General features: G+C 44.3%; 1 protein-coding gene across 1 annotated transcript; it reads right to left on the reverse strand.

Annotated features, from left to right (window-relative positions):
- LOC127568582 (solute carrier family 22 member 2-like) lies at nt 1-25,621 on the reverse strand. Its single transcript, XM_052012505.1, has 11 exons — nt 25,146-25,621; nt 18,014-18,117; nt 17,767-17,921; nt 14,916-15,084; nt 14,712-14,826; nt 13,444-13,550; nt 7,796-8,010; nt 6,398-6,506; nt 5,114-5,226; nt 3,806-3,970; nt 1-1,147 (listed from the first exon to the last, which is right to left on the reverse strand). Exons 1-10 carry the CDS (start codon nt 25,557-25,559, stop codon nt 3,816-3,818), a joined length of 1,656 nt encoding a protein of 551 aa, XP_051868465.1. The 5' UTR covers nt 25,560-25,621; the 3' UTR covers nt 1-1,147; nt 3,806-3,815.
- Between the last annotated feature and the right edge of the window lie 991 nt (nt 25,622-26,612).

Here is a 26,612-nt window from a genome sequence, read left to right on the forward strand (position 1 = left end):
TAAAGGCAAAGATAATGTGATTGCTGATTGTCTTTCCTGATGTTAAATGGGAAACATGTATCTGTACTAATCTGATAGTCTGTAGCTGTGTAGCATGATAATTAACATTACTAACTGTATGCGCGGTTAAATTTTTCTTGGGAAAAATTTTTTTTTAGGTGGGAGGTGTTATGGACTCAGTGAAAGTCCCTTTAAGATAGAGAGTGTGTGTATTTGTGTGTGTGGGGCGTGCTTACGTCAATAGAGGATAAAGGATGTAATGACGTTGTTGAAGTAGTAAGAAGAAGAAGAAGGAGAGAGAGAGAGAAGGGAGAGAGACACCAGCCTGCTTGTTTTCTCTATCGATGGATGAGAAACAATAACTGTGTCTGCCACTGAAATCCATGTATGGAAGTTGGAAGTAATCCGGTGGAGTTCACTTTGTTGCTGACCTGTAGAAGGAAACAGGTATTTGTGTGTGTGGACGACCACGATTCGGATGCTTTTCGGGGTGAGGAAGTCACTACCGAGTAAACACTGAAGTGTCGCTGGGGTTCCATCGTGGAACATTTGGATTTCGTATTTACTCTCTCTATGTTTCTCTACGTCTACGTCTTATCTTCAGACAACGGTGGTTGTTGAAGAAGCCCTTGCTCATGTTTCACCTTATGGCTTGCGGAACTGAACTTTAAGAACCATTCCGGAACTGGGAGTTTTGGACTTTGTCACACACACACACGAAGAGTTTAGTTTTGGGGTTAACGTTCAAGGTTTAACATTTTTGAAGTCTAACATACTAACATTTTTACTTTTATTTTACGTATTATCATAAGTAGTGATTAATAAAATAGTTTTTAACACTGAATCATGCTCAGTGTGTTTCTTTTGTTGCTGGTTCATGACAATGTTCAGAAATCACTAATCACTAATATAAGTGATCACAGAAAAACTGAATTTGAGTGATTTTTAAAGTTCTTCTCACTGCAAGCCTTTAAGCATGTACTATTAAATATTATTGATCATTAAATATACTAAGTATTTGCTTTTAATGATTTAATCTTGTCATACAATGATCTTCTCTGAGGCAGGGTCCTTCTTGTTACTTGTTTCTACCGAGGAATATGGTGCTACCATCTGGTAGCTCGTCTGAGGGGCGGTTTTCTTCTTCCTGGAGAAACAAGGGAAAGTTATCTTATCAAAAGACGCTGGAGATTTTATCACGTACAAGGTTAAAGTCCTTTACTTTTAAATTCTATTCTTCTTGTGGTCTTAAACAGCACTGATACAAGTAGTTGTTAGTCCCCCAGGTAATTCAGTAACCAGGTGAAACTGGTGACTTGAAGTCAGGTCACTCCAGAGAAAGTTAGTCTGTGGATGAAGCTAACAGCCAACATGTTTCTTGCACAATGTCCAGCAGAGGCAGGCTTCAGTGAGTAAGGGACTTCAGTGAATAATGGTGACAGAAGGAAAGAAATCGATTAATCTAAATAAAGAAATTATTTAAAGGGTAGAATGGCAAAGCAGGTCGTGTGCTGCAGCTGTTGTATGCGGGAGTTATGAAGTATGGTGATCATATTGGCAATAAATGTCTACACTTGGAGGAACTTCATTCTCTGAGAGGATGAGATTCCGACTCTGCAATACAATAGGGAGGAGGAAAGTTTCCTGTGTATTTTGTTCCAAGTGGCAGTCACAGCCCTTCGATCGGGTACTGTGAGACTAGTTAGTTAAGAGGGACAGGAGGGCCTGACTATGGGGATCCAGAAGGTAGAGTAGGAGGCTTTGAAGCTTGTGTGGATGAAAGGCCAGCACAGTGGTACAGCTGGTAGAGCTGCTGCCAAACAACTCCAGAGATCCGGGTTCAATCCTGACCTCGAGTGCTGTCTGTGTGGAGTTTACATGTTTTCCCTGTGACAACAAGTGTTTCCCGTTTCCCACGGGTACTCCGGTTTCCTCTCCCACAGACATGCAGGTTGGAAGGTTAATTGGCCTCTGTAAATTGACCCTAGTGTGTGGGTGAGTGGCAGAATCCGGGGGAGTTGAGGGGAGTGTGGGGAGAATAAAATGGGATTAGTGTAGGATTAGTGTAAATGGATGGTTTATGACTCGATGGGCTGAAGGGCCTGTTTCTGTGCTATATCTCCCTATGACTCTATGAGAGCAGGGACTGTAGAGGTGGATGAGAACAGAAATTCCATGGTGGATGAGAAAACTGACCACTGGGGTATAAGGGACATCAAATGAGGGGGGTGGAAAGGAATGTGGTGGTAATAGGAGCAGTGTGGTTAGGGGGCAGTTACCATTCTCTGGATCATGTCCAGGAGGCTGTGTTGCTTGCGCATCACTGGTATTCAGGACATCTCCTCAGGGCTGGAGAGGGGAGAGAGGGCCAGGGCCCACGTGGGAAGGGACTAAGATGGAGGTTCTGCTAAGGAAATGTGAGTGACTGGGATTCAATTTACAAAGCAGGACCACAAAGATAATAATCTCTGTACGTGAATCCTTGTACGTGAATCACCAGAAGATCCACGTGAAGCAAGTAGTTAGAAAGGCAAGCAGAATGTTGCTCTTTATCACAAGAGAAGAATAAGGAAACTGCTGGAGGATCTCAGTGGGTCAGGCAGCATCTGTGGAGGGAAATGGACAGTTGACGTTTCAGGGTTTAAACCGAAACGTTGACCGCCCATTTCCCTCCACAGATGCTGCTCGACCCACTGAGTTCCTCCAGCAGTTTTTCCAGCATCTGCGATCTCTTGTGTCTCCATCATTAAGGACCCTCACCATCTGGGACATGCCCCCTTCACATTGCTACCATCGGGGAGGAGGTACAGAAGCCAGAAGACCCACTCTCAATGTTTCAGGAACAGCTTCTTCCCCTCCGCCATCAGATTTCTGAACAGTCCATAAACCCATGAACACTACCTCATTTTGCACTATTTATTTATTTTTGTAATTTATAGTAATTTTTACGTCTTTATGTCTTGCACTGTACTGCTCCCACAAAACAACAAATTCCATGACTCATTTTATTGCAAGAAGATTTGAGTACAAGAGGAAAGACATCTTACTGCAATTATATAGGGCCCAGGTGAGACAACACTGGGAACAGCCCTAGTGTCTCTGCCTCAAGGAGATACTCACAATAGAGGGAGTCAAACAATGGTTTACCAGATTAATTCCAGTGGTGGATTTGCTGGAGGAGGTGAAGTTAAGAAGGTTAGACCTATACTTTTTTGAGTTTAGAAAAATGAGAGATTATTTCATTCAAAATGTGCAAAATTCTTATGAGACTTGACAGGGTAGATGCAAGGAAAATGCGTCCCTGGCTGGAGTGTCCAGAACCAGGGGTCCCAGTCTCAGAATAAGGAGTCAGCCATTCTGGACAGAGGTAAGGACAAATTTCTTCACCCAGACGATTCTCTGTCCAAGGGGCTGTGGACGTTCAGTCACTGAGGATATACAAGGCAAGACTGTTAAGTTTTTGTAAATTAAGGGAATCATGAAATGTGGGATGAGAGGGGAGAGGTCTAATCGGAACCTGAGGGGCAACTTTCTCACCCAGAGAGCGGTCAGTAAATGGGATGAGCTGTCAGAGGAAGTGGTTGAAGCAGGTACATTAACAACATTTAAAAGATACTTGGACAGGTACATGGATAGGAAAGGTTTAGAGGGATATGGGCCAAACGTGGGCAAATGGGACTAGCTTAGACGGGAACCTTGGTCGGCATGGACCATTTGGGCTGAAGGGCCTGTTTACTTCCTGCATGACTCTTTGACTCAAGTGCCAGAAAGGGGCTGAATGGCCAATCCTGCTTCTGTTCCTTACTCTTTTGTGTTCAGATTGACTCCTGGCATAGGTTGAGCCTCCCACACAGTTCTCCGTGTACATACTGTCCAAGGGTTTCTGCATCTTCGATGGTTTCCGGTAATCTGATGCCCTTGGTTTCAGGCAAGCACAGGACAAGTCCTCCAGCAATCAGAGCGATCACCCCTGGAAGTAAACGGGCACACTGTGTGTAATGACTGAATGTCATGTTTGCTCTTGAAGAAAACAAGCTGGACTTTAACAGGCGGGCTTTGGAAATTTGTATCACAACCACTGGGTTAGCAATAGCTGTTTGGAATCGCTCCCAGTAACCAGCCTGATTCAGCCTCTCTGCAACCCCTTCTGAGGATGTAAGTGGCATGTTGGTGTATTTCATTCCGCAAGAGCACACTTACCTCAAACATTCTGCGGGCTGGATGACAAGCATCAAGTGGCTGGCAACTGCTGTCTGAGGTTTGTTTGGCATCAGGCCACTCAGAGCAAGCCTCAGTGAGCAACACTACCATCTGCTGGTAACTCCTGAGAATTGCGCTGTGTTGGGACAGTGCAGGTGTGTTAGCTCCAGACGGAGTATTAGGTTCACCAGAGTACACATTACAGGTTTCACCTTAGCCATTTATATTGGTGGCATCCATTTCAGTTACAGCACTGCTTTCATATGTGGTACCGGTTGGTTTGTTTGCGCAATACAGTTCTCTGTGGGCGTAAACAAGTGCAATGAAATCTTGATGTTAAAGATGGTGTTGGTGGGCAACCTTAACACCCACATTATGAGCTAGACATGCTATAAGTGAAATTCACATTTACCTAATTTTGGAAGTGCTTTTCTTTCTATATATTACAGAGAGGCTGAATCATGTTGGTTACTGGGAGAGATTCCAAACATATATCACTCTTTCTATATATTACAGTACATACACTAATAGTTTGAACAGATTTCTCCAACGCCCATCCCTGCTCTCTCCACTCAATCTCCATTGCTGAATCCTAGAGCTACATATTGTAGAACAGATCCCTAGCGCTGGGTCCTTTTCCAAAATCTGTTGGTTGCTGGCAGAGGACCTTCGACAAAAATGGGAACATTACGGCCTCCCCATGTCCCTGGCATAAGAACACACACTGTCTTAGGTGGAGATTGTATTATGTGGCATTATCACGATATAATGAGGTACATTATATCACGGTTGTGCTGCATACACAAAACATATTTTCTGTGGCTCGACCATCCATTTCCTCCAAAAGATTAAAAAAAACACATTCCATTGAATGCAGGCTTAAATCATTTAAATTGCAAGGCAGCTCACTCACCGAAAACCAGAAGAGGCAGTTCTGTCCACACCTCAGCCAACCTGTACAAGACGAATGGAGCCACCACCCCTCCAATGTCACACATTGCTGAACATATCGAAACAGCAAAGTTTCTGTTAAGGAAAACAAGCATTTGGTATCCAGATGGACTATGATTTCATTTTAGTAATTGTTCTTTTCAAATCAAAAAGCAACATTTATTTTTATATCACACTGACTCTCCATAGAAATATTGTCTTGTTTGGATTTGTTATTAATTGCAAATATGCTGTATATGTGTGTGGTGGCTAAGGATTAAAATACGTTCAGGTTTTAACTGGTCGATTGATTCTATTTGATTAGAAAGTGCATGGAAAGGAAAATTCCTCTTGTCAACAGTATAGCAAAAGCCTGATACAGGATTAATCAGGATCCCCATCTTCTACTCTTGACAGCAGCACAGTGGAGCAGCTGGTAGAGACACTGCCTCACGGCTCCAGAGACCCAGGTTCAATCCTGACCTGGGGTGCTGTCTGTGTGTGTGGAGTTTGCACATTCTCCCTGTGACCACTTGGGCTTCTTCTGGGTGCTCTAGGTTTCTCTCACATCCCAAAGACATGCAGGTTGGTAGGTTAATTGGCCTCTGTAAATTGACCCTAGTGTGTTGGTGAGTGGTAGGATCTGTAGAGAGCAGATGAGAATGTGGGGAGAATATGTTGCAGGGAAAATCTGTGAGGGATTCAGATTCACCTGTGTGCCAGAATAGACTCAGTGGGCAGAATATGTTGGCTCCATCTTCATCCTCTCCTTTCCCCCCTACCAACTCCATCTGCCCATCATCCCTCACCCCTCCTCAGTCCACCTATCACCTACTGGTCCCTGCCTCACCCCCCACCCCCCCTTCTCTTTACACCGGCTATCTTCCCTCTTCACTCTCAGTCCCGATGCAGGGTCTCAACCCCAAAAGTTAACAATTCCTTTCCCCCGACAGATACTGCTTGACCCACTGAGTTTCTCCAACAGATTATTTGTTGATCCTTCTCTATTGTATGGAAATACCTAGTCTTGTCAAAGTTGCTTATGTCAAAGTTACTTATGTACTTTGTTAAACTACACATTGATGCTTTAAATGCAGAAACTTCTACAATAATTACCTCTCTGTTCTACACTTCTCTAATCAGTAAAGAGAATGAGATACTAATAACTGAATCATAGCAATCTGTTGGGGATTAGCCTTTACTGCCTTTCGATATTGAATGGATATGCTGTAAGTCAGCCATTGCAATTTGTAAATTCTGTACTTACCTTAAAAATGTTGGGTATAATTCAGTATTTACAAAACAGACCATTAAAAAGGCTATCGTAATTCCTAGTTTGCCCAAAGATGTGATTACTGTTTTCAGCCAGAAGATATCTGAATTAGAAATAGGTTAGATGTACAATTTGCAAAAGAAAACATATTTTCTCAAACAAAATTAAAGATTTTAACTTTCATGTCATTGAAAATAAGATGGGAATCCATTATTTTAGCAATCCATACTTCTTAAGCATCATCTTAATTTTATTTCTATTAAGGAGAATGTCTTTTTAAGTGTTATTTGAAACATGCAAGGAATTAATAGATATTTAGGTTTGTTCACTTCTAAGAGTTAATAGTATAGATTTACAGAAGTTGAAAGAAGTTTCATTTGTCTAGTGCTTAATCCATACTCCCAAAGCCTTCTCAAAGTCTGCACACATTGATTTGCGGTGACCATTACATGGGGAAATTAGACTAACTCTGGGATGCAGTGTTCCCAGTAAGGAGCTGCTTGGGTCCATTACACCCTTTCTAGTTTACTGATATCCTTCCTGTAGCAGGGCAACCAGAACCATACGCAGTACACCAAATGTGGCCTTACCAATGTCTTATGCAGCTGTAACACGATGTCCCGACTCAGGCACTCAATATCCTGACCATTGAAGGCAAGCATGCCAAATGCCTCCTTCACCACCCCTCACATGCATCAGTTCTATCCAGCGGTGACATATCGCAGCCCCATTGCAGCAGCTGTGCTTTCTAGCTGTGACATACTGAAATGCTTTCCAGATGAAGCATACTACAACACTGTTGACAATTCCTTTCCTCCTACAGATGTTGCTTGACCTGCTGAGTTCCTCCAGCAGATCATTTGTTGCTACAGCACCATCCAGCTGTGGCATCCTTCACTACCATCCAGCTGTTGGGATGCTTAGGCACCATCTAGTTAACCAAGATCTTGAGACTTAAAGCGGGTCCTGATCAATCTCTTTCTCTCATACGAATATTTTAAACTCTTGCGAACTTCTGTTGCATGTTTTTAAACAAAGCGTTCACCACGTACTGGATCATAGGCAAGGAACACTGAGGAGCTATTTGGGAATGCCTGTATGATTTAAGAATTCCTGTACCTATACTTTCCCGCTTCTATCTCTATTTCAGCCAAAGGCTGTCCCCATACACAGATATAATGTTAACCTCTGAGAAAGGAGCTATAACAGAGAGAGGATGTGACAACAGCTACTTTACACTGGCACTAAAAGTTAACAGTACCAACCTTATCCCTCTCCTGCGAAATGCCATAGTAGGTAGAAATATTTAGTCAGCTTAACTGCACCTTGGTTACTACAAGGAAGCGAATATACCCTACGGATTAGGATCCTAGTCAGCGACATTTAACTTACTGTCAGGGATGAAGGCAGTTACCAGGCAGGTGACCCCTGCCAACAGGTTGCCAGCTGCAAAGGGCCAGCGGCGCCCGACTCGATCGATGAGCAGCACAATAATTACTGCTGAAGGGATTTCCATAACTCCCGAGATGAAGAAGTTGAGGTAAATGTCCCCTCCTATAATTCCCAAGCGCATTACGAGGCCAAGATACACCATAGCGCTCACAAACCTGAAATGAAGGAGCTTTGTGTTTAGTTGATTTGCTCCTGTACACAGAGTGCTGATTTAGTAACTGCAGGTAATAAGTCACTAATGTCCCTTCTTTGAATCTGTCAGCCTTCCCTCCATGAACTCTGTCTACACCGACATAATCTGTCTACACAGCCAACATAATCAAAGACCCCACCCACCCCGGTCATTCTCTCTTCTCCCCATCCTGTTGGGCAGAAGATACAAAAGAGTTCTCTTTTTTCATTTTTTATTTAAAATATTATATTTAAGTTATTATGTTATTTTATTATTTTAATTTTATATATACTTAATTTTTATATTATATGTTTTTATTTTTATTTATATATGTGATTATATATTAAAAATAAATGTTTATTTTTATAGTTATATAATACATAATTTATATACTATATATAAAAAATAAAAACAAATAATATAAACATTAAATTATTAAAATATTATATTTAAAATACATGTACCACCAGACTCAAGGACAGCTTCTATTCTGCTGTTATCAGACTCTTGTACACTAAAGATGAATTATTGATCTCTCAATTTACCTCATCGTGGCCGTTGCACCTTATTGCCTGCCTGCACTGCACTTTCTCTGTAACTGTAATACTATCTTCTGTATTCTGTTTTCCTTTTGTACTATCTCAATGTACTAATGCATGGCATGATCTGTCTCGGTGGCATGCAAACAAAAGCTTTTCACTGTATCTCTGTACATGTGACAACAATAAACCAATTACAAATTACCACTTAATTCAGGGCCCAGACCCTGTCTGTGACATGGAGATGTTGAAAATAACTACCCTGGCTAGTGTGGCCTGCTCGCTTTCAATACCTCTTGTACCTTGCTGGCCAGTGCCTTTCACGTGAACCAGAAATGTATTGAGGGAGTTGCAGAGGTGCCTATCACCAAAGGCAGTGATGGCGGTAGGCAATGTAAAGTTAATTTCCCTATTGGCCGCTAACTGTTGACCATCTATCCACATCCAGCTCATCTAATGAGCAGCAATGAACAACAAACAGCAGTGTGATGGTAAAAGGTCTATTGGGATTGGTCTATTATTGTCACAGAATGAGGTACAGTGAAAAACTTAGTTTTACAAGCTGTCCATACAGATCATTTCAAAGCATTAAGGTAGTACAAGGGAAAAGCAATAACAAAATACAGAATATATCGTGACAGTTACAGAGAAAGTGAAGTGCAGGTAGACAATAAGCTTCAAGGGCCATGACAAGATAGATGAAAACACCTTCACAATTGGTTTCCGGTGAAAGTCACACCAGCTCTGAGCATGAATTATGATTTAAAGAGGTAAACTAGCTTTGGGCTTGGACCTCGGTGAAATAACTGCAGGGTGGTGGGGACACTATAAAGATTATGTAGACAGCACCTCAGTGGCAGTCCCCCTCAAAAACCGATATCTCATTTTAGATTCGGTTGGAGAGGATGACTTCATAGAGGAAGACCTCAGCAGCCAGGACCTTGGCACCGTGTCTGATACTGTGGTCCAGCAGAGGAAGAGACATGCAGTGGTTATTGGGGATTCGATAGTAAGGGGTACGGATAGGAGATTCTGCGATAGCGATAATGAGTCTCGGATGGTGTGTTGCCTCCCTGGTGCCAGGGTACGGGATATCACAGACCGTGTCGAGAATATTCTGAGGGGGGAGGGTGAGCAGCCAGAAATCTTGGTACATGTAGGTACCAATGATGTAGGTAGGAAAAGAGAAGAGGTCCTGAAGGAGGAATACAAGGCATTAGGGAGAAGGTTGAAAAGTAGGACCTCAAGGGTAGTAATCTCAGGACTACTACCCGTGTCGCGTATCAATGACAGGAAGAATAGAAAGCTCTGGCAGTTAAATGTGTGGCTGAGTGACTGGTGCAAGGGGCAGGGCTTCAGATTCTTGGATACCTGGGACCTTTTTTGGGGGAGGCAAGACCTATTTGCTAAGGATGGGTTGCATCTAAACTCCAAAGGGTCCAATATCCTGGCGGGAATGTTTAATTTAGTTGTAGGGGAGGGTTTAAACTGATCTGGCAGGGGGATGGTAACCAGGATGCTAGGTTACAAGATGCTAAGGTGAGGGAGAAAGTGTATAGAAACGAATCCATTGAGGATGGCAAGAATGACAGGCAGGTGATAAGTCAGGATAATTTACTGAATAATAGAAGTACAACAAATCAGGATGTTAGGATACAGAATGTTAGGATCAGGGATGAGGATGTTCGGATACCGAATGTTAGGATAGGGGATGAGGTCTACACGAACATGTCTAAGATAGTAGGTAGCGAAGATAGTAAGAAGGATGGACAGGTAGAAAGTCAGGATAATCTGCTGATCAATAGAAGTACAATAAAATCAATAGCAGATACCAGTCTAAACATACTATATTTAAATGCACGTAGCATCAGGAATAAAGTAGATGACCTAGTGGCACAACTACAGGTTAATAAATATGACATCGTTGCAATCACTGAGTCGTGGCTTCATGATGGATGTGATTGGGAACTGAATGTCAAGGGGTATACAGTATATAGGAAGGATAGGAGAGTAGGCAGAGGGGGAGGTGTGGCCATGATGGTTAGTAGCGATATAAAATCAATAGAAAGGAAGGACATTGGGTCAGAGGAGGTGGAATCCTTATGGGTGGAGCTGAGAAATAGCAAGGGTAAAAGAACAATAATAGCAGTCATATATAGGCCCCCGAACAGCAGTCAGGAAGTGGACCATAAGTTGCAGATTGAGATAGAAAAAGCGTGTCAGAGTGACAATGTGAAGATAATTATGGGGGATTTTAACATGAAGGTGGACTGGGAAATGCAGCAAGGCGGTAGTACTCAGGAGAGTGAGTTTGTGGAATGTCTAAGGGATGTTTTTCTGGAGCAACTTATTGAGGAGCCCACCAGGGGACTGGCTGTTTTGGATTGGGTGCTGTGTAGTGAACCCGAGGTGATTAGGGAACTAAAGGTAAAGGAACCACTGGGAACAAGTGATCACAATATGATTGAGTTTAGTTTCAAGTTTGAGAAGGAGAAGCTGATAACTGGTGTATCGATATTTCAGTGGAATAAGGGAAATTACAAAGGTATGAGAGATGAGTTGGCCCAAATTGATTGGAGGAGTAAGTTAGCTGGAGGGACGGCAGAGGAAAAATGGAAGAAATTTCTACAGGAAATAAGGACAATGCAGGATAGATATATTCCAAGAAAAAAGAAGGTTTTGAATGGAAAAAAGGCACAGATGTGGATAACGAGGGAGGTGAAGGATAAAATAAAAGCAAAAGGAGCAAAAATAGCAAAAAGCAAAGTAGCAAAAATTAGTGGGAAAACAGAAGATTGGAACGATTTTAAAAATCTGCAGAGAGAAACTAAGAAGGTCATTAGGAAAGCAAAGATGAGTTACGAAAGGAAGCTGGCGGACAACATTCGGGAGGATTCTAAGAGTTTTTTTAAATACATAAGGAATAAAAGAGAGACACGGGTTGACATAGGACCAATTGATAACAGTGCAGGAGGTATTATAATGGATGATAGTGAGATGGCAAGGGAATTGAATGAATATTTTGCATCGGTCTTCACCGTGGAGGACATAAGCAATGTGCCCGTTAGTCAGGAGTCTCACGAATTGGAGCTGAGTTCAATTGAGATTAATAGGGAGAAGGTGCTTGGAAAACTAAAGGGGCTTAAGGCTGATAAGTCTCCCGGACCGGATGGGGTGCATCCCTGGGTTCTGAAGGAGGTGGCTGTGGAGATAGCGGAGGCATTGGCGATTATTTTTCAGGAATCGATAGATTCTGGCATGGTTCCGGAGGACTGGAGGGTAGCGAATGTAGTTCCGTTGTATAAGAAAGGTGGGAGGCAGCACAAAGGCAATTACAGACCTATTAGTCTGACGTCAGTGGTGGGAAAATTATTGGAGTCTATCCTCAAGGAGGAGGTTACCGAATACCTAGAGGCGCAAGGCAAGATAGGACCTAGTCAACATGGTTTTGTGAAGGGGAGGTCCTGTCTGACCAACCTATTGGAGTTTTTTGAAGAAATCACAGGTAGGGTGGATAAGGGAGAGGCGGTAGACGTTGTGTATTTAGACTTTCAAAAGGCCTTCGATAAGGTGCCTCACAAGAGACTGATTAATAAGATGAGAGGTCATGGAATTATGGGCAGGGTAGCAAAATGGGTGGAAAATTGGCTGGTTGGCAGGAAGCAAAGGGTGGAAATAAAAGGATCTCGTTCTGGTTGGTTACCGGTTACTAGTGGTGTGCCGCAGGGGTCGGTGTTGGGGCCTCTCCTTTTTACCTTGTACATCAATGATTTGGATGATGGAATAAATGGTTGTGTGGCTAAGTTTGCGGATGACACCAAGATAAGTGGAGGAGTAGGGAGCATAGAGGAAATAGAAAGAGTGCAGAGGGACCTAGACAGTTTAGGAGAATGGGCAAGGAAATGGCAGATGAGATTCAATGTTGAGAAATGTGCAGTTGTACACTTTGGAAGTAGAAATAAGCGGGTAGATTATTATCTAGAAGGAGAGAAGATTGATAGTGCGGTAGTACAAAGGGACTTGGGGGTACTCATACAAGATACCTTAAAAGTTAACCACCAGGTTGGATCGGTGGTTAAGAAAGCGAATGCTATGTTGGCATTCATCTCGAGAGGTATAGTGTATAAAAGTAAGGAAGTGTTGATGAGGCTCTACAGGGCGCTAGTGAGGCCTCATTTGGAATACTGTGCTCAGTTTTGGGCCCCACATCTTAAGAAGGATGTGCTGACGTTGGAGAGGGTTCAGAGGAGATTTACGAGAATGATTCCAGGAATGAAAGGGCTTAAGTATGATGAGCGTTTGTCGGCTCTTGGACTGTACTCGCTGGAGTACAGAAGGATGAGAGGGGACCTCGTAGCGACATTTAAAATGTTGACAGGTAAGGATAGAGTAGATGTGGCTAGGCTGTTTCCCTTGGTGGGCGTGTCCAGGACCAGAGGGCACAATCTTAGAATTAGAGGGTACAGTTTCAAGACAGAGATGAGGAGAAGTTTCTTTACCCAGAGGGTGGTGAAATTGTGGAATTCCTTGCCACGCACAGCAGTGGAGGCCAGATCAGTGGGGGTATTCAAGGAGGAGATAGACAGATATCTAAATAGTCAGGGTATCAAGGGATATGGGGATAAGGCTGGCAAATGGGATTAGAATTTTTTTTTCTCTTCTTTTTTTCCCACCCCATTTCTTTTTCCCTTTTCCTTGGAGCAGACTCGATGGGCCGAATGGCCTGCTTCTGCTCCCTTATCTTGTGATCTTGTGAACTCAGTCTTCATTGTGTGTTACTGCCTCTTTCCACAGGGGACACGTCTACTCTCCCCTGTAATGCTCAGATATTGATGCTAATCCATGTTGAAGCAGAGGAATTATAAAAAAGATCTCACCAGTTGTACATCAGAATAAGAGTATGCTTCCTTATCTGTGGTGTTTTCACCAGGTCTGTGACTGAGGGGTTCCTTTGTTCATCTTCAGAACTTTCAATTTGGACTGTCTGCAGTAAAGAGAATCCCAAAATGATAAAATGTCCTGGAAAGTCACCTACTGATTAATCAACTATACTAAAAGATTGACTGCAATTCAAACCACCAGTTTTAATAGAGCAATTATGATTACTTCAGACACTGCATTGAATAGTTTCAGTATATTTGATTCCTAATAACAATTGGTTTTGAAAGGGAACTCACAAAGTAGATGCTTTACCAGGGTGCTCAGAACCTGGCTCACTTGGTGCATTGGTCTAGCCTACACTTGGCATCGTGATCACATGTTGCTTTTCTTTATAGGAACACGGATATTTTAACACGCTCTGTGCTGAGGCAGTGCAAGAACACAGACTGGTGTCAGTGCTTATAGCTTAGGTTCAGGAGCCCACATCACTGCTTCTGGTGATCATTACATCACAGCCACAGCTCAGAAGAGGATGTGCACTGATGTCAGTTGGAACAGGTTCCCATTTGGTTGCTAGGACAGCACAGTGCCGCAGTGGGCAGGCATGGTAGTGTAGCGGTTAGCGTAACACTATTACAGCACCAGCGACCCGGGTTCAATTCCGGCCGCTGCCTGTAAGGAGTTTGTACGTCGTCCCCGTGTCTGCGTGGGTTTCCTCCGGGTGCTCCGGTTTCCTCCCACATTCCAAAGCCGTACGGGTTAGGAAGTTGCGGGCACGCTATGTCGGCGCCGGAAGCGTGGCGACACTTGCGGGCTGCCCCCAGAATACTCTAGGCAAAAGATGCATTTCACTGTGTGCTTTGATAAATAAATGTCTTATCTTAGTAGAGCTGCTGCCTCACAAAGCCAGAGACACGGTTTCCATCCCGACCTCCGGTGTTATCTGTGTGGAGTTTGCACGTTCTGCCTGTGACCCTGTGGGTTTCCTCCTACACCCCGAAGACATACGGGTCAGTGGGTCAATTGGCAGCAGTAAATTGCCCGTGTGTAGGTGAGTGGTGCAACCTGGGCAGTGATGATGGGAATGTGGGGAGAATGACAATAAGGGATTAACGTAGGATTAGTGTAAATGGGTGATTGATGGTCGGTGCAGACTTGCTGGGACAAAAGGCCATTTTCTGTCCTACATCTCTCTATGCTGGACATCAGGAGAACAAGTGTGTTAAGAGGGGTATAAAGTGTGGGGAACTGTGGTCCAGGTCACCTCAATATTTATCGAGAAACTCTTCTTGTTCTTTTTTGCCACCTTCTGTAGGACCTTCACAGCTGCTTCTCTTTTCTTTCTCGACAGTAACCACCTTGGAGACTCTGGCAGCAGCCTGTGATTATAAAACATTTATTGGTTGCCTCCATACTGCTTGTTTCTGCACTCGAGCAAGCAATAATGATTTCTTTGATGGTTCTTTACCAATAGTAGACCATGAAAATGAAGTTCGGCATGGTAGTCACCAGCTGCAGGTTCCTCCAGGCTGGTACCAAGTAAGCGATAGCAGAAAGTAACATCATCCCAAAGGAGAAACACATCTGGATTAGAATCCCCACTGTTCTTCTGTGCTTCAGTCCAACTAGCTCAGAAACTAGGGGTTGGGTGAAAAAGGACATCTTTCAGGACTTACGAAGACAACTTCCCGAACGAAACACTCCTGCATCAGCCACAAGTCTACACCACACTCATCCAACTCATTCGCAGAACCAAGGAAAATGGTTGTGGAGGTCAAAGAGCCCAGCCCTGGGCCATCACTGAAGAGGTTCCCCAGGGTAGTGTCCACATCCCATCATCTTCCACCAATGACCTTCTCAGGTGATCACACAAGGTTCCATTCACACCAACTTGTTCACTAAAGCAGCTCCTGTCACCCTGCAGCTGTGCCCTGATGACTGGATGGAATTCATGAGGTTGCCTGACATCCCAGGGCACATAGTCTGCAAGTGCTGGATCATAGAGGATATGGTTCCAATCTATTCATGCTTCTGGTGGCAATTTGTGGATGGACAGCTGGGCTTCTTGCTTGGGCAGGTCCAATTAGCATGCAGCCATGTCATGCTCGAGTGTGTCCCGCCTGTCACATGAGGCAGTTCCACCCAGCTGTGACATACTGCAGCAAGCGGCAGCTGTGCAATATTGCAGTACCATTTGGCTGTGGCATGCTGCAGTGCTTTCCAGCTAAAACATGCTACAGTACTATCCAGCTGTGACCTACTACAAAACCATTGCATGATGCAGTGCTTTTCCAGCTGTGGCTCGCTGCAATGCTTTCCAGTGGTGACATGCTGCAATGCTTTTTTGATATCACACATACACTTACACACACACCACACACACGCACACATTCACACAGACACACACACTCACAGACACACACCACACACTCACGCAGACACACCACACACACACACTCACACCACACACTCACACTCACACACACCACACACTCACACAGACACAGACACACCACACACACTCACACAGACACACCACACACACACCACACACACACACACTCACAGAGACACCACACACACACACAGACACACACACACACAGACATACACACTCACACAGACACACACAGACACACCACACACACACCACACACACACAGTCACAGACACTACACACAAACACACACACACACACACACAGATACACTCACACACCACACACACTCACACAGACACACACACACAGGCACAAACACACAGACTCAGCACACACACACAGATATACAGACACAGACATACAGACACACAGATATACAGACACACACACAGGCACACAGACACAGACACAGACACACAGACACACACACACACACACACACACACACACACACACATGCACCTTCAGTTTCAGCTTCAAAATGCTCTTCCCTTTACATAATCGAACCATAGAATCATTATGGCAAAGAAGAAGGTCACTTGGTCCATAATGTCACTGCCAGCTACTAATTTAGCAATCCCATCCTTCCCCTTTTCTCCACACCCCTGCAGGTTATTCCTACTCAAGGACCCAGCCAACCTGGCACCAACTGAATCTCTTCCCACCACTCTTCCTGGCCGTGAACTCCAGCTCATAACTACTCCCCAACTTAACATTTCTTTATCCTCTACTGGGAATGCTCAATTATGTAGATTAACTAAAGTAAATGGGAGCATCTACAACCTACAAGTCAGATTAAACAGGAGCAACTTCAATGAACAAATGAGATCTAACTCAATAAGCAAGCAGACAGTATTGATTGCAACCAACCAACACCCACCCATGTTAACCTACTGAATTGGAGTACCAATAACTAACAAACAATACTTGTCTATAATTTGAAGCCTGGTGTGGAGGCTCCAACGCAAAGGATCGAAAGAGGCTGCAGAGGGTTGTAGGCTCACCACGGGCACAACCCTCCCCACCATCGAGGACATCTTCAAGAGGCAGTTCCTCAAGAAGGCGACATCCACCACTAAGGACCCTCGCCACCTGGGACATGCCCTCTTCACGTTACTACCATCGGGAGGAGGTATAGGAGCCTGAAGACCCACACTCAACGATTCAGAAACAGCTTCTTCCCTTCTGCCATCAGATTTCTGAACAGTCCACGAACCCACGAACATTACCTCATTATTTTTTCTTTTGCACTATTTATTTATTTTTGTAATTTATGGTAATTCTATTACTTTGCACTGCACTGCAGCCGCAGAACAACAAATTTCACGTCATATAAGTTGGTGATAAAAGAGCTGATTCTGATTCTGATTCTGAAAAGCAAAGTCTACAAATAACTAGTGGCATCAGACCAATAATAAGTTAGAACCAAAAAGGAAAAGGGAAAGTTTTTTCTGTCATGTTTTTCATGAGGACATCCTAAACTGCTCAACAACTAACTAAAACGTTACCCATGAAATTACTCATTTAACTTTCTATTAATAACAAATACTTCCACTGTTAATGAGTATTGCAAACATCTCAACAGCAACATCCAGTACTTTTAAGATAGGAAAATCATCCAACAGCACTTTAAAGGGCCATTATCAACATAAAAGGACACTGACCCATATATGGAGACACTTGGACCATAATCTAGACTTGCTCAGTTTAACAAAACAGAGAGGTAGAAAGGCAGGGAGGTTTTACAAGAAATTCCTGGAGCTTAGGAATTAGTAACTGAGGCATTAGGCAATCAAATCTTGGGAAATGCAAAATTCTAGGACTGAAGGAACACATAGATCTCACTTAACTACTTAATACAGGTGAAAGAGAAGCTTACTTAAGACATAGGCACTGAGCCAACCTCCCTTGCTGAATAACCCTTGCAGAGTGCGGAAGATGAGGAACCAAATGTAATTTGGAGCAAATGCCACTGCAATTCCTGACACGGTGGTCATAAAATTGGAAAATAAGAAGCAGAGTTTCCTACCATAGCTACGAAAAACAAAGGAAAATGTTCAGATTTACAATAGATAAACATTGTTGAATATTACTTTTCACGTAATGTGGATATGATTGATACATACATGTCTGCCCCAAAACCCAGGAATACTGTTCCAATCATAAATCCCAGATTTAGGCAAGCTTGAGCCAGATCCACCTTCCAGGCATCAGCACACACAAGTCCGAACTGTACAATTGGTGGAGGTAGACAAACGTAAAAAATATCATTATTACTCTGTGCATACACATTCCCTCCATTGCTTATTCATTGCTAAGCCTGATTCTGTGTTCATTGCATGGTCACATTTGTCAGCTCTCAAGGGGGAATCACTGTTCATGTGTGCATCAGTAGCCTGAGCTAATCTGCCCTCCCATGGCTCAACTGCACCAAGGTAAAGTCTGATGTCTTTTTTGCTAAAGAGCTCCCTAATCTCTATGGCTCATTCCTTTATTTAGCACGGCCTTGAAGGAAACTTTCTATAGAGTTTAACTTGCAAAGGGGTGAAAATTGAGCCCTGTTGATGCTACGACTAAAAATCATCATCAAAGTTCTGATCTATGAGCTGTTAATTTGCTAGACTTTCTATTTCAGGGTAACTCAAGAGGAAGAAAAGAAAGTTTAATTGGCCGTTGTGAATTGCCCCTCATGTGTCAATGAGTGGCAAAAGTAGGAGGGAATAAAATGCCCTGATGCAGGGTTTCAACCTGAAACGTCGACAATTCCTCTCCTCCCACAGATGCTGCTCGACCCATTGAGTTCCTCCAGCAGATTGTTTGTTGCTCCAGATTCCAGCATCTGCAGTCTCTTGTGTCTCCAGAATAAAATGAGATTGGGGTAGGATTGGTGTAAATCTGTGATGGGTGGTCAGCATGGACTCAATGGGCCAAAGAGACTGTTCCCATCCTGTGTGAATCTATGACTATAGAATAAAAGGAAATAAACTGCCACAAACACAAAGGGAAAATATAACATTGCGTCAGAAGGAAAGGAAATGTCAAGAGAAAAGCTGTAGTGAGGCTGAAGAAATGGCAGAGTGTGTGTAAGCTGCCTCGGTTTCAAGCGGAGAAGTGTTGGGAATATTGAGCGAGTAGGGCTTTGTAAACAGCTAGTGGTTAGTGTTCAAAGAAAGACAGTAATAACCATAACTACTTCAGTCACTGGAACCTCTTGGGTTATGGCTAGGCTCCTGGGAAGAGCCAGGAACGAGATACCAATATTATCTAAAATGATGAAATATTGTCCAAAAAGGTTCCAAATGTGATCACGCTCACCATGTGGGGTGGGTTGTGACAGGGTTGGCCTTGGTTCAGTTGTTGGTACTTGTCTTGAGTCTGTCGTTGAGGATTGAGGTTACTAACCTCTTGTTAAGAGTCAGTTAGGGTCAGACAGCATCGATTACTGAAGGGCAAATAGTCTCCGATGTTTTTGATAAGGTATCAGAGATGAGGCCTAGGGGAATGGATAAAGGAGACATGTAATGAAAGGAATGTGGTCACATGAGGAGAGAGATGATTGGAGACAAAAAGTGGTGAATAAAATGTACTGAAGAGGCCAGACTTGGGCATAAGATCAGAGACTGTTTATCAAATTGTGCTGAAGACTGCGGACGACTCGAGGACATAGGTAGCTTAGCTGAACCGATGACTGCTGCAGTTCACTGCAGACAATTAATATACAAAGTAAAAGTGAGAACAACATAATAAAGCTTAAATAGTTTTTAAAGAAGTAGAGGGCAGTGGGGCCTTGGTATGTAGATATGCCAGTTATTAAACCAGGCAGTAACAAGTACATTGAAAAGCAGGCACAGTGGTAAGACCATAAGACATAAGAGCAGAATTAGGCCATTCGGCCCATCAAGTCTGCTCCACTATTCGATCACGGCTGATTTATTTTTCCCTCTCAACCCCATTCTCCTGCCTTCTCCTCATAACCTTTGGCATCCTTACTAATCAAGAACTTATCCTGCTTTAAATATACCCAATAACTTGGCCTCCACAGCTGTCTGTGGCAATGAATTCCACAGATTCACCACCCTCTGACTGAAGGAATTCTTCCTCATCTCTGTTCTGTGCCCTCAAACTCTCCCACTACTGGAAACATCCTCTCCACATCCACTCTATCCAGGTACTTCAATATTCAGTAGGTTTCAATGAGATCCCCCCTCATCCTTCTAAACTCCAGTGAGTACAGGCCCAGAGCTATCAAACGCTCTTCATACGTTAACCCTTTCATCTTCCAGATCATTCTTGTAAGCCTCCTCTGGACCCTCTCCAATGCCAGCACATCCTTCCTTAGATATGGGGCCCAAATCTGCTCACAATACTCCAAATGTGGTCTGACCAACGCCTTATAAAGCCTCAGCATTACATCTGTGCTTTTATATTCTAGTCCTCTCGAAATGAATGCATTTGCTTTCCTTGCTATCAACTCAACCTGCAAGTTAACTTTTAGGGAATCCTGCACTAGGGCTCCCAAGTCCCTTTGCATCTCCACTTTCTGAATTCCCTCCTCATTTAGAAAATAATTTACGTCTTTATTCCTTCTTCCAAAGTGCATGACCGTACACTTCCCTATGTTCTATTCCATCTGCCACTTCTTTGTCCATTCTCCCAACCCGTCCAAGTCCTTCTGCAGACTCCCCGCCTCCTCAACACTACCTGCCCCTCCACCTATCTTTGTATAATTTGTAAACTTGGCCACAAAGCCCTCAATTCCGTCATCCAGATCATTAACATATAACATGAAAAGTAGCAGGCCCAACTCCGACCCCTGTGGAACACCACTAGTCACCGGCAGCCAACCAGAAAAAACTTAATTAGGCCCAAACTGGTGCAATAGTGTAAGGATATTGGCACCCCTACACCACCAGGTCAAAGCAAGGGGAGAAGTGCAGCATCAATTCACTGGGGCTTAATAGAAACACAAAATGCCGGGAACACTCAGCAGGTCAGGCTGCATCTGTGGAAAGAGAAACAGAGTCAACATTTCACGTCGAAAATCCTCGTCAGTTTTCAGTGACTCCTGCATGTTCTACTGTTATTGCAGATTTTCAACACCTGCAGTTTTTTTTTAATCGAATTTCATTCACTGGGACTTAACCAGGAATGAAGGGGCTCACTGCTGTGAATTGCTGGGACCTTTTGCATTGCTACCAGCTCTGTTAATAGTAGACCCGATAGAGGACGGAGAGGTTAAAGTGGAGGAAATAATATAACTGGGGAAGTTGGTCAGTGAGAGGGTGTAAAGTTAAGATAATCCCCCGATGAATTTGATAGCTTAGATTTTGACACAGAGGTTTTGTTCGGTAGTGGTGAGATTCTCGACCAAAAGCCGCTGCCGAGGACAGGGTCCATCAAGTCTTTTAGAGAAAAGTAAAATAGTAACACCTAGAAACTGGACCAATTAACACCCTTTCTTTATGTGCAAGTCACACCTAGAATCAACTTTACCTGGATTGCACTTGCGATTAGATCAGGTTGAAAGCACATCTCAGACGTACAACAAATTATGTCACCAGTAGCGCATCACGCATTTCCATCCTTACCACCATTTATTGGAGCTCTTGGGTACAAATTATGAACTTCACTGCACATTCACACTAGAGCGAGGGGTACATTGAAGTGCTTTGTTTCATTAGATGTTCACTGATGATAGCGCATAGTTCAATCCCATTCAGAACTCCTTATCAAAGAAAGCAGCCCATGCAAGACCAGGGCAACACTTGGGCATGGGCTGTTAAGTGGAAGGTCAAAGTGCCAGGCAATGACCATCTCCAACAAGAGAGAATGTAGCCACCTACCCTTGATGTTCCACGGCATGACCATCACCGAGTCCCCCACCATCACCGTGCTGCGGGTCACCAATGACCAGAAAATCCACTGTACCAGCCACAGAAGTACTCTGGTTTCGAGAGCGAGTCAGAAGTTGGATATACTGCAGTGAGTGACTCACCTCCAGACACCCCAAAGCCTTTCCACTATGTACCAAGCACAAGTCAGGAAAGTGATGGGAGACTCTCTACTTGCCTGGATGAATGCAGCTCCAACCACTCCCGTGGAGGTCGACACCACCCAGAACAAAGCAGCCCACTTCATTAGCTTCCCCTCCACCACCTCAAACACTGATCCCCTCCATCCCTGGCTCACAGCGGCTGCAGTGTGTGCCATCTACAAAATGCAGGTACTCACCTTAGCAACTCTACCACTGAAAAGGACCAGGGCAGCAGGTGCAAGGGGAATACCACTCCCGCACATACCACATGGACTTGGAAATTTATTCACTGGCCTTTATTGTTGCTGGGTCTGGGACTTTCTGCCTAACATCTCTGTGGGAATGGTCCACCAGCAGGACTGCAGCAATTCAAGGAGGTGTCTCGCCACCACCTTCTCAAGGGCAGGTAGGGATGGGCAATAAATGCGGGGCTTGCTGGTGCTGCCAAGATCCAGAAAAATAATAATTTTTTTTAAATGCATCTCCCAACAAGCAGAGTGGGAGGCGTTGACTGGATAGGCAATAAAGGGCAAACTAATAGAGAAATTCTTATCATAAGGAAACTGCAAAATCATAGTCTGCAATCCAGACAGCAATTCAATCCTTAACACCAACGTATTTCACGAGTAACACGCACACGTCGACAATTCCTTTTCCCTCCACAGATGCTGCTCGACCCACTGAGTTGCTCCAGCATTAATTGCACCAATGAGAAGGGCAGGGCACTTTCACCAAATGTAGGAGCTCTCTCCCTCTCGCCTGCAGCCTTCCTCTCTTCCATGACAGCCACTGTGTGTGTTCCTGGTGACAGGCCCACCCCCATTCCTCACCCTCTGGGTGAGGTTCTGGGTGTAAACCACCCTAGCTTTGTTTCATATGGATAGATGGCAAATTTCACAATTCTTTTATGGGGAATCTTTGTCCTTGGGACTCTCTTCTTCCAAGGGCGATTGAAGCAGAGTCTCCGAGTATTGTTAAAGCAAAGTCTGGTAGAAACTTGACAAGCAGGGGAGGGAAAGGGTAGACATAAATATGGATTTGAGCCATGATCTTATTAAGCCCGAGGGACATGCTCATTTGGATGATGATAGTGATCATAATGGGTGATCACACTATAAGCAGCACACATTTAACACATCAAAGGATGAAATCCAGTTTCTAGGCATGAAGAGAGATGGAGGGCAGATCAGAAGAAATGAGTGGAATGGAGAAGGAAACGTTCCATGAATCAGACACCTCAACGCCCCTACAGTTGGTGTAAGTGTTGGTTTAAAGCCTGGAACATCGGAAGTCAAAAACTCTTCCATTGAAGGCCAAGTTCCAAATAACATTGCACTTTCCAAATCAGGAAAATATATGGAATAAAAACATATTAAAAATATGAAAATTTGCACAGTGGTGGGTGCCTGGAACGGGCAGCCTGGGGGGATGGTGGAAGCAGATACGATAGTGGCATTTAAGAGGCTGTTAGAGAGATATCTGAACATGCAGGGAATGGAAGGATATGGATTGTGTGCAGGCAGAAGAGAGTTAGTTTAATTTGGCGTCGTGTTCAGCACGGACATGGTGGGCCGCAGGGCCTGTACCTTCTGTGTTCTACGAGTTATAGAATCAGAGAAATGACAGCTCGTTTAGAGGCACCAGTCCATATATGTCTGAACTGCTCCTGCCCTTCCTGGCTTCCAATGAGGTCAGTAGCTGAGCTGTTAACTGCTTCTTTCTCCTCAGAAGCTGACTGGCCTGTTGAGTATTTCCTGTATTAGGCTCTGGGAGCTCAGATTAGGAACTGAGCTAAATTCAGCTACTTAATATAAACCGAGGCTGATGGTCTGGTGAAACAGACAGGTGACCAGACAGATTGATGAGGGTAGTGCAATGGATGTGGTCTACATGGATTTTAGTAAGGCATTTGACAAGGTTCCACATGGTAGGCTTCTTCAGAAGGTCAGAGGGCATGAGATCGAGGGAAGCTTGGCCATGTGGATTCAGAATTGGCTTGCCTGTAGAAAGCAGAGGGTTGTGGTGGAGGGAGTGCATTCAGATTGGAGGGCTGTGACTAGTAGTGTCCCACAGGGATCTGTTCTGGGACCTCTTCTTTTTGTGATATTTATTAATGACTTGGATGAGGGGGTAGAAGGGTAGGATGGCAAGTTTGCAGATGACACAAAGGTCGATGATGTTGTGGATAGTGTGGAGGACTGTCGAAGATTGCAGAGGGATATTGATAGGACGCAGAGCTGAGCTGAGAAGTGGCAGATGGAGTTCAATCTGGAGAAGTGTGAGGTGGTACACTTGGAAGGACAAAGTCCAAGGCAGGGTACAAAGTTAATGGCAGGATTCTGGATGGTGTGGAGGAGCAGAGGGATCTGGGGGTTCATATCCACAGATCCCTGAAAGTTGCCTCACAGGTGGATATGGTAGTTAAGAAAGCTTATGGGATATTAGCTTTCATAGGTCGTGGGATCGAGTTTAAGAGCTGCGAGGTAATGATGCAGCTCTATAAAACTCTAGTTAGACCACACTTAGAGTACCATGTCCAGTTCTGGTTGCCTCATTATAGGAAGGATGTGGAAGTGTTGGAAAGGGTGCAGAGGAGATTTACCAGGATGCTGCCTGGTTTAGAGAGTATGCATTATGAGGAGAGACTAAGGGAGCTAGGGCTTTACTCTTTGGAGAGAAGGAGGATGAGAGGAGACATGATAGAGGTGTACAAAATATTAAGAGGAATAGATAGAGTGGACAGCTAGTACCTCTTTCCCAGGGCACCAATGCTCAATACAAGAGGGCATGGCTTTAAAGTAGTGGGTGGGAAGTTCAAGGGAGATATCAGAGGAAAGTTTTTTACCCAGAGAGTGGTTGGGGCATGGAATGCGCTGCCTGGGGTGGTGGTGGAGGCAGGTACATTGGTCAAATTCAAGAGACTACTAGATAGGCATATGGAGGAATTTAAAATAGAGGGATATGTGAGAGGAAGGGGTTAGATAGTCTTAGGTGAGGTTTAAAGGTCGGCAAAACATTGTGGGCCAAAGGGCCTGTACTGCGCTGTACTGTTGTATGTTCTATGTTAAACCTTTAGCCCTACACCTGGGGCATCACTGTGAGCTGTGCTGGACACCGTGATATACACGAGGCACTGCAGCCTCTTCACTTACATTGGCTTGGCGGCTGGTTTACGTTTTACCTGCTAGGGTCCGGCTCTCGGACCCTTGATCAGGGTAACCTACCTCGGTGACGATGCTCGGGTGTGAGCCTTCCTCGAAAACCCACCCCCCCTGGCAGGAGGTGAGGGGCAGCTCTGCTGAGATGTTTGGCAGGAAGGAGAGCGGGGTCTCGCAGCGGCCGGATGGGGTCCACTCCCACTCCACGTCGTACCTGTGGCAGCGGCTGTAGGAGGAGCCCTCAGCCAGGCCATGAGGCACCGTGTAGTTCCGCTCCTCCTCCTGGGACCAGCCGCAGTTTGCCCTCAACTCGGACACCCCTGGGCTCCTGCACCAGTGCTCAGGAGTGATGGCGAGAAAGACAATCCCGATGTACAGGTAAGAGAACATCGCCGATGTTATGCATATTAGAGTGAAAGTGGTCTTTTGGAAGAGACCAAACTCTCCGGCTTCCTCCAAGAGGTTGTCAAAGGTGGTCATTTCCCCAGCCCCGAAGTCCCTCGATACTGGTGAGTGTGTTGGCAGCAAAGGAACAGAGCTGATGTGAGTTTGGATCAAAGGTCTTCAAAGTATTTGTGCAAGTAATGGAGTTAATAAATAAAGAACTAGCTGCCTTTCACATTCGGGCTAACCATTTCACATCAGACTCGTAAATTAATAATAGCTGTCTCACCAGGACACAAATACAGACACAGAGGGTCAGGCATTTATGGCGTCTAATCCAGCCAAGTGTGAAGTGTTGCACTTCGGGGGATCAAATGTAAAGAGACAGAACACTGATAATGGCAGGTCCCTTAACAGTGTTGATGTGCAGAAGGATCTTGAGGTCCAAGTCCAAAGCTCTCTGAATGTGGCTGCACAGGTTGGTGGGGTGGTAAAGAAGGCATATGGCATGTTTGCCTTTATTAGTCGAGGCATTAAGTTCAGGAGTCGGGAAGTTATGTTGCAGCTTTATAAAACTCTGGTTAGGCCACATCTGGAGTATTGCATTCAATTCTGGTTGCCCCATTATAGGAAGGATGTGGAGGTTTTGGAGATGGTGCAGAAGAGGTTTACCAGGATGCTGATTGGATTAGGGGGGATGTGCTATAAGGAGAGGTTGGACAAACTTGAGCTGTTTTCCCTGGAGCGGCAGAGGGAGGCCTGATAGAAGTTTATAACATTATGAGAAGCATAGACAGAATAGGTAGCTGATATCTTTTTTCCACAGTTGAAATATCTAAAACTAGAGGGCATGCATTTAAGATGAGAAGGGGAAAGTTCAAGGGAGCCAGCATCTTTTTTAAAGTTGTTTTTCAGTTAAGAGCTTGTTTGTCCAGTTGTTTTTTGCAGGTAAAGAAGGGAAGCAGGCTCTAGCGGAGTGGCCACTTTTGGGTGTGGCCGCGTTTGAGCTGTAGGTGCTGTGTTTGAGTATAAGTGCTGAAGCTTTGATTCAGGAGGCTTCAGTGAGAGGACGCTGAGCAGGTAGGTGGAGCTGAAGTTTTCCTTAGAATTATTGTTCCTATTAGAGTAGCTGGGATGGCAGTTAAGGCA

Source organism: Pristis pectinata, chromosome 3 (assembly GCF_009764475.1).
Source record: "Pristis pectinata isolate sPriPec2 chromosome 3, sPriPec2.1.pri, whole genome shotgun sequence".
Lineage (NCBI taxonomy): Eukaryota > Metazoa > Chordata > Chondrichthyes > Rhinopristiformes > Pristidae > Pristis > Pristis pectinata.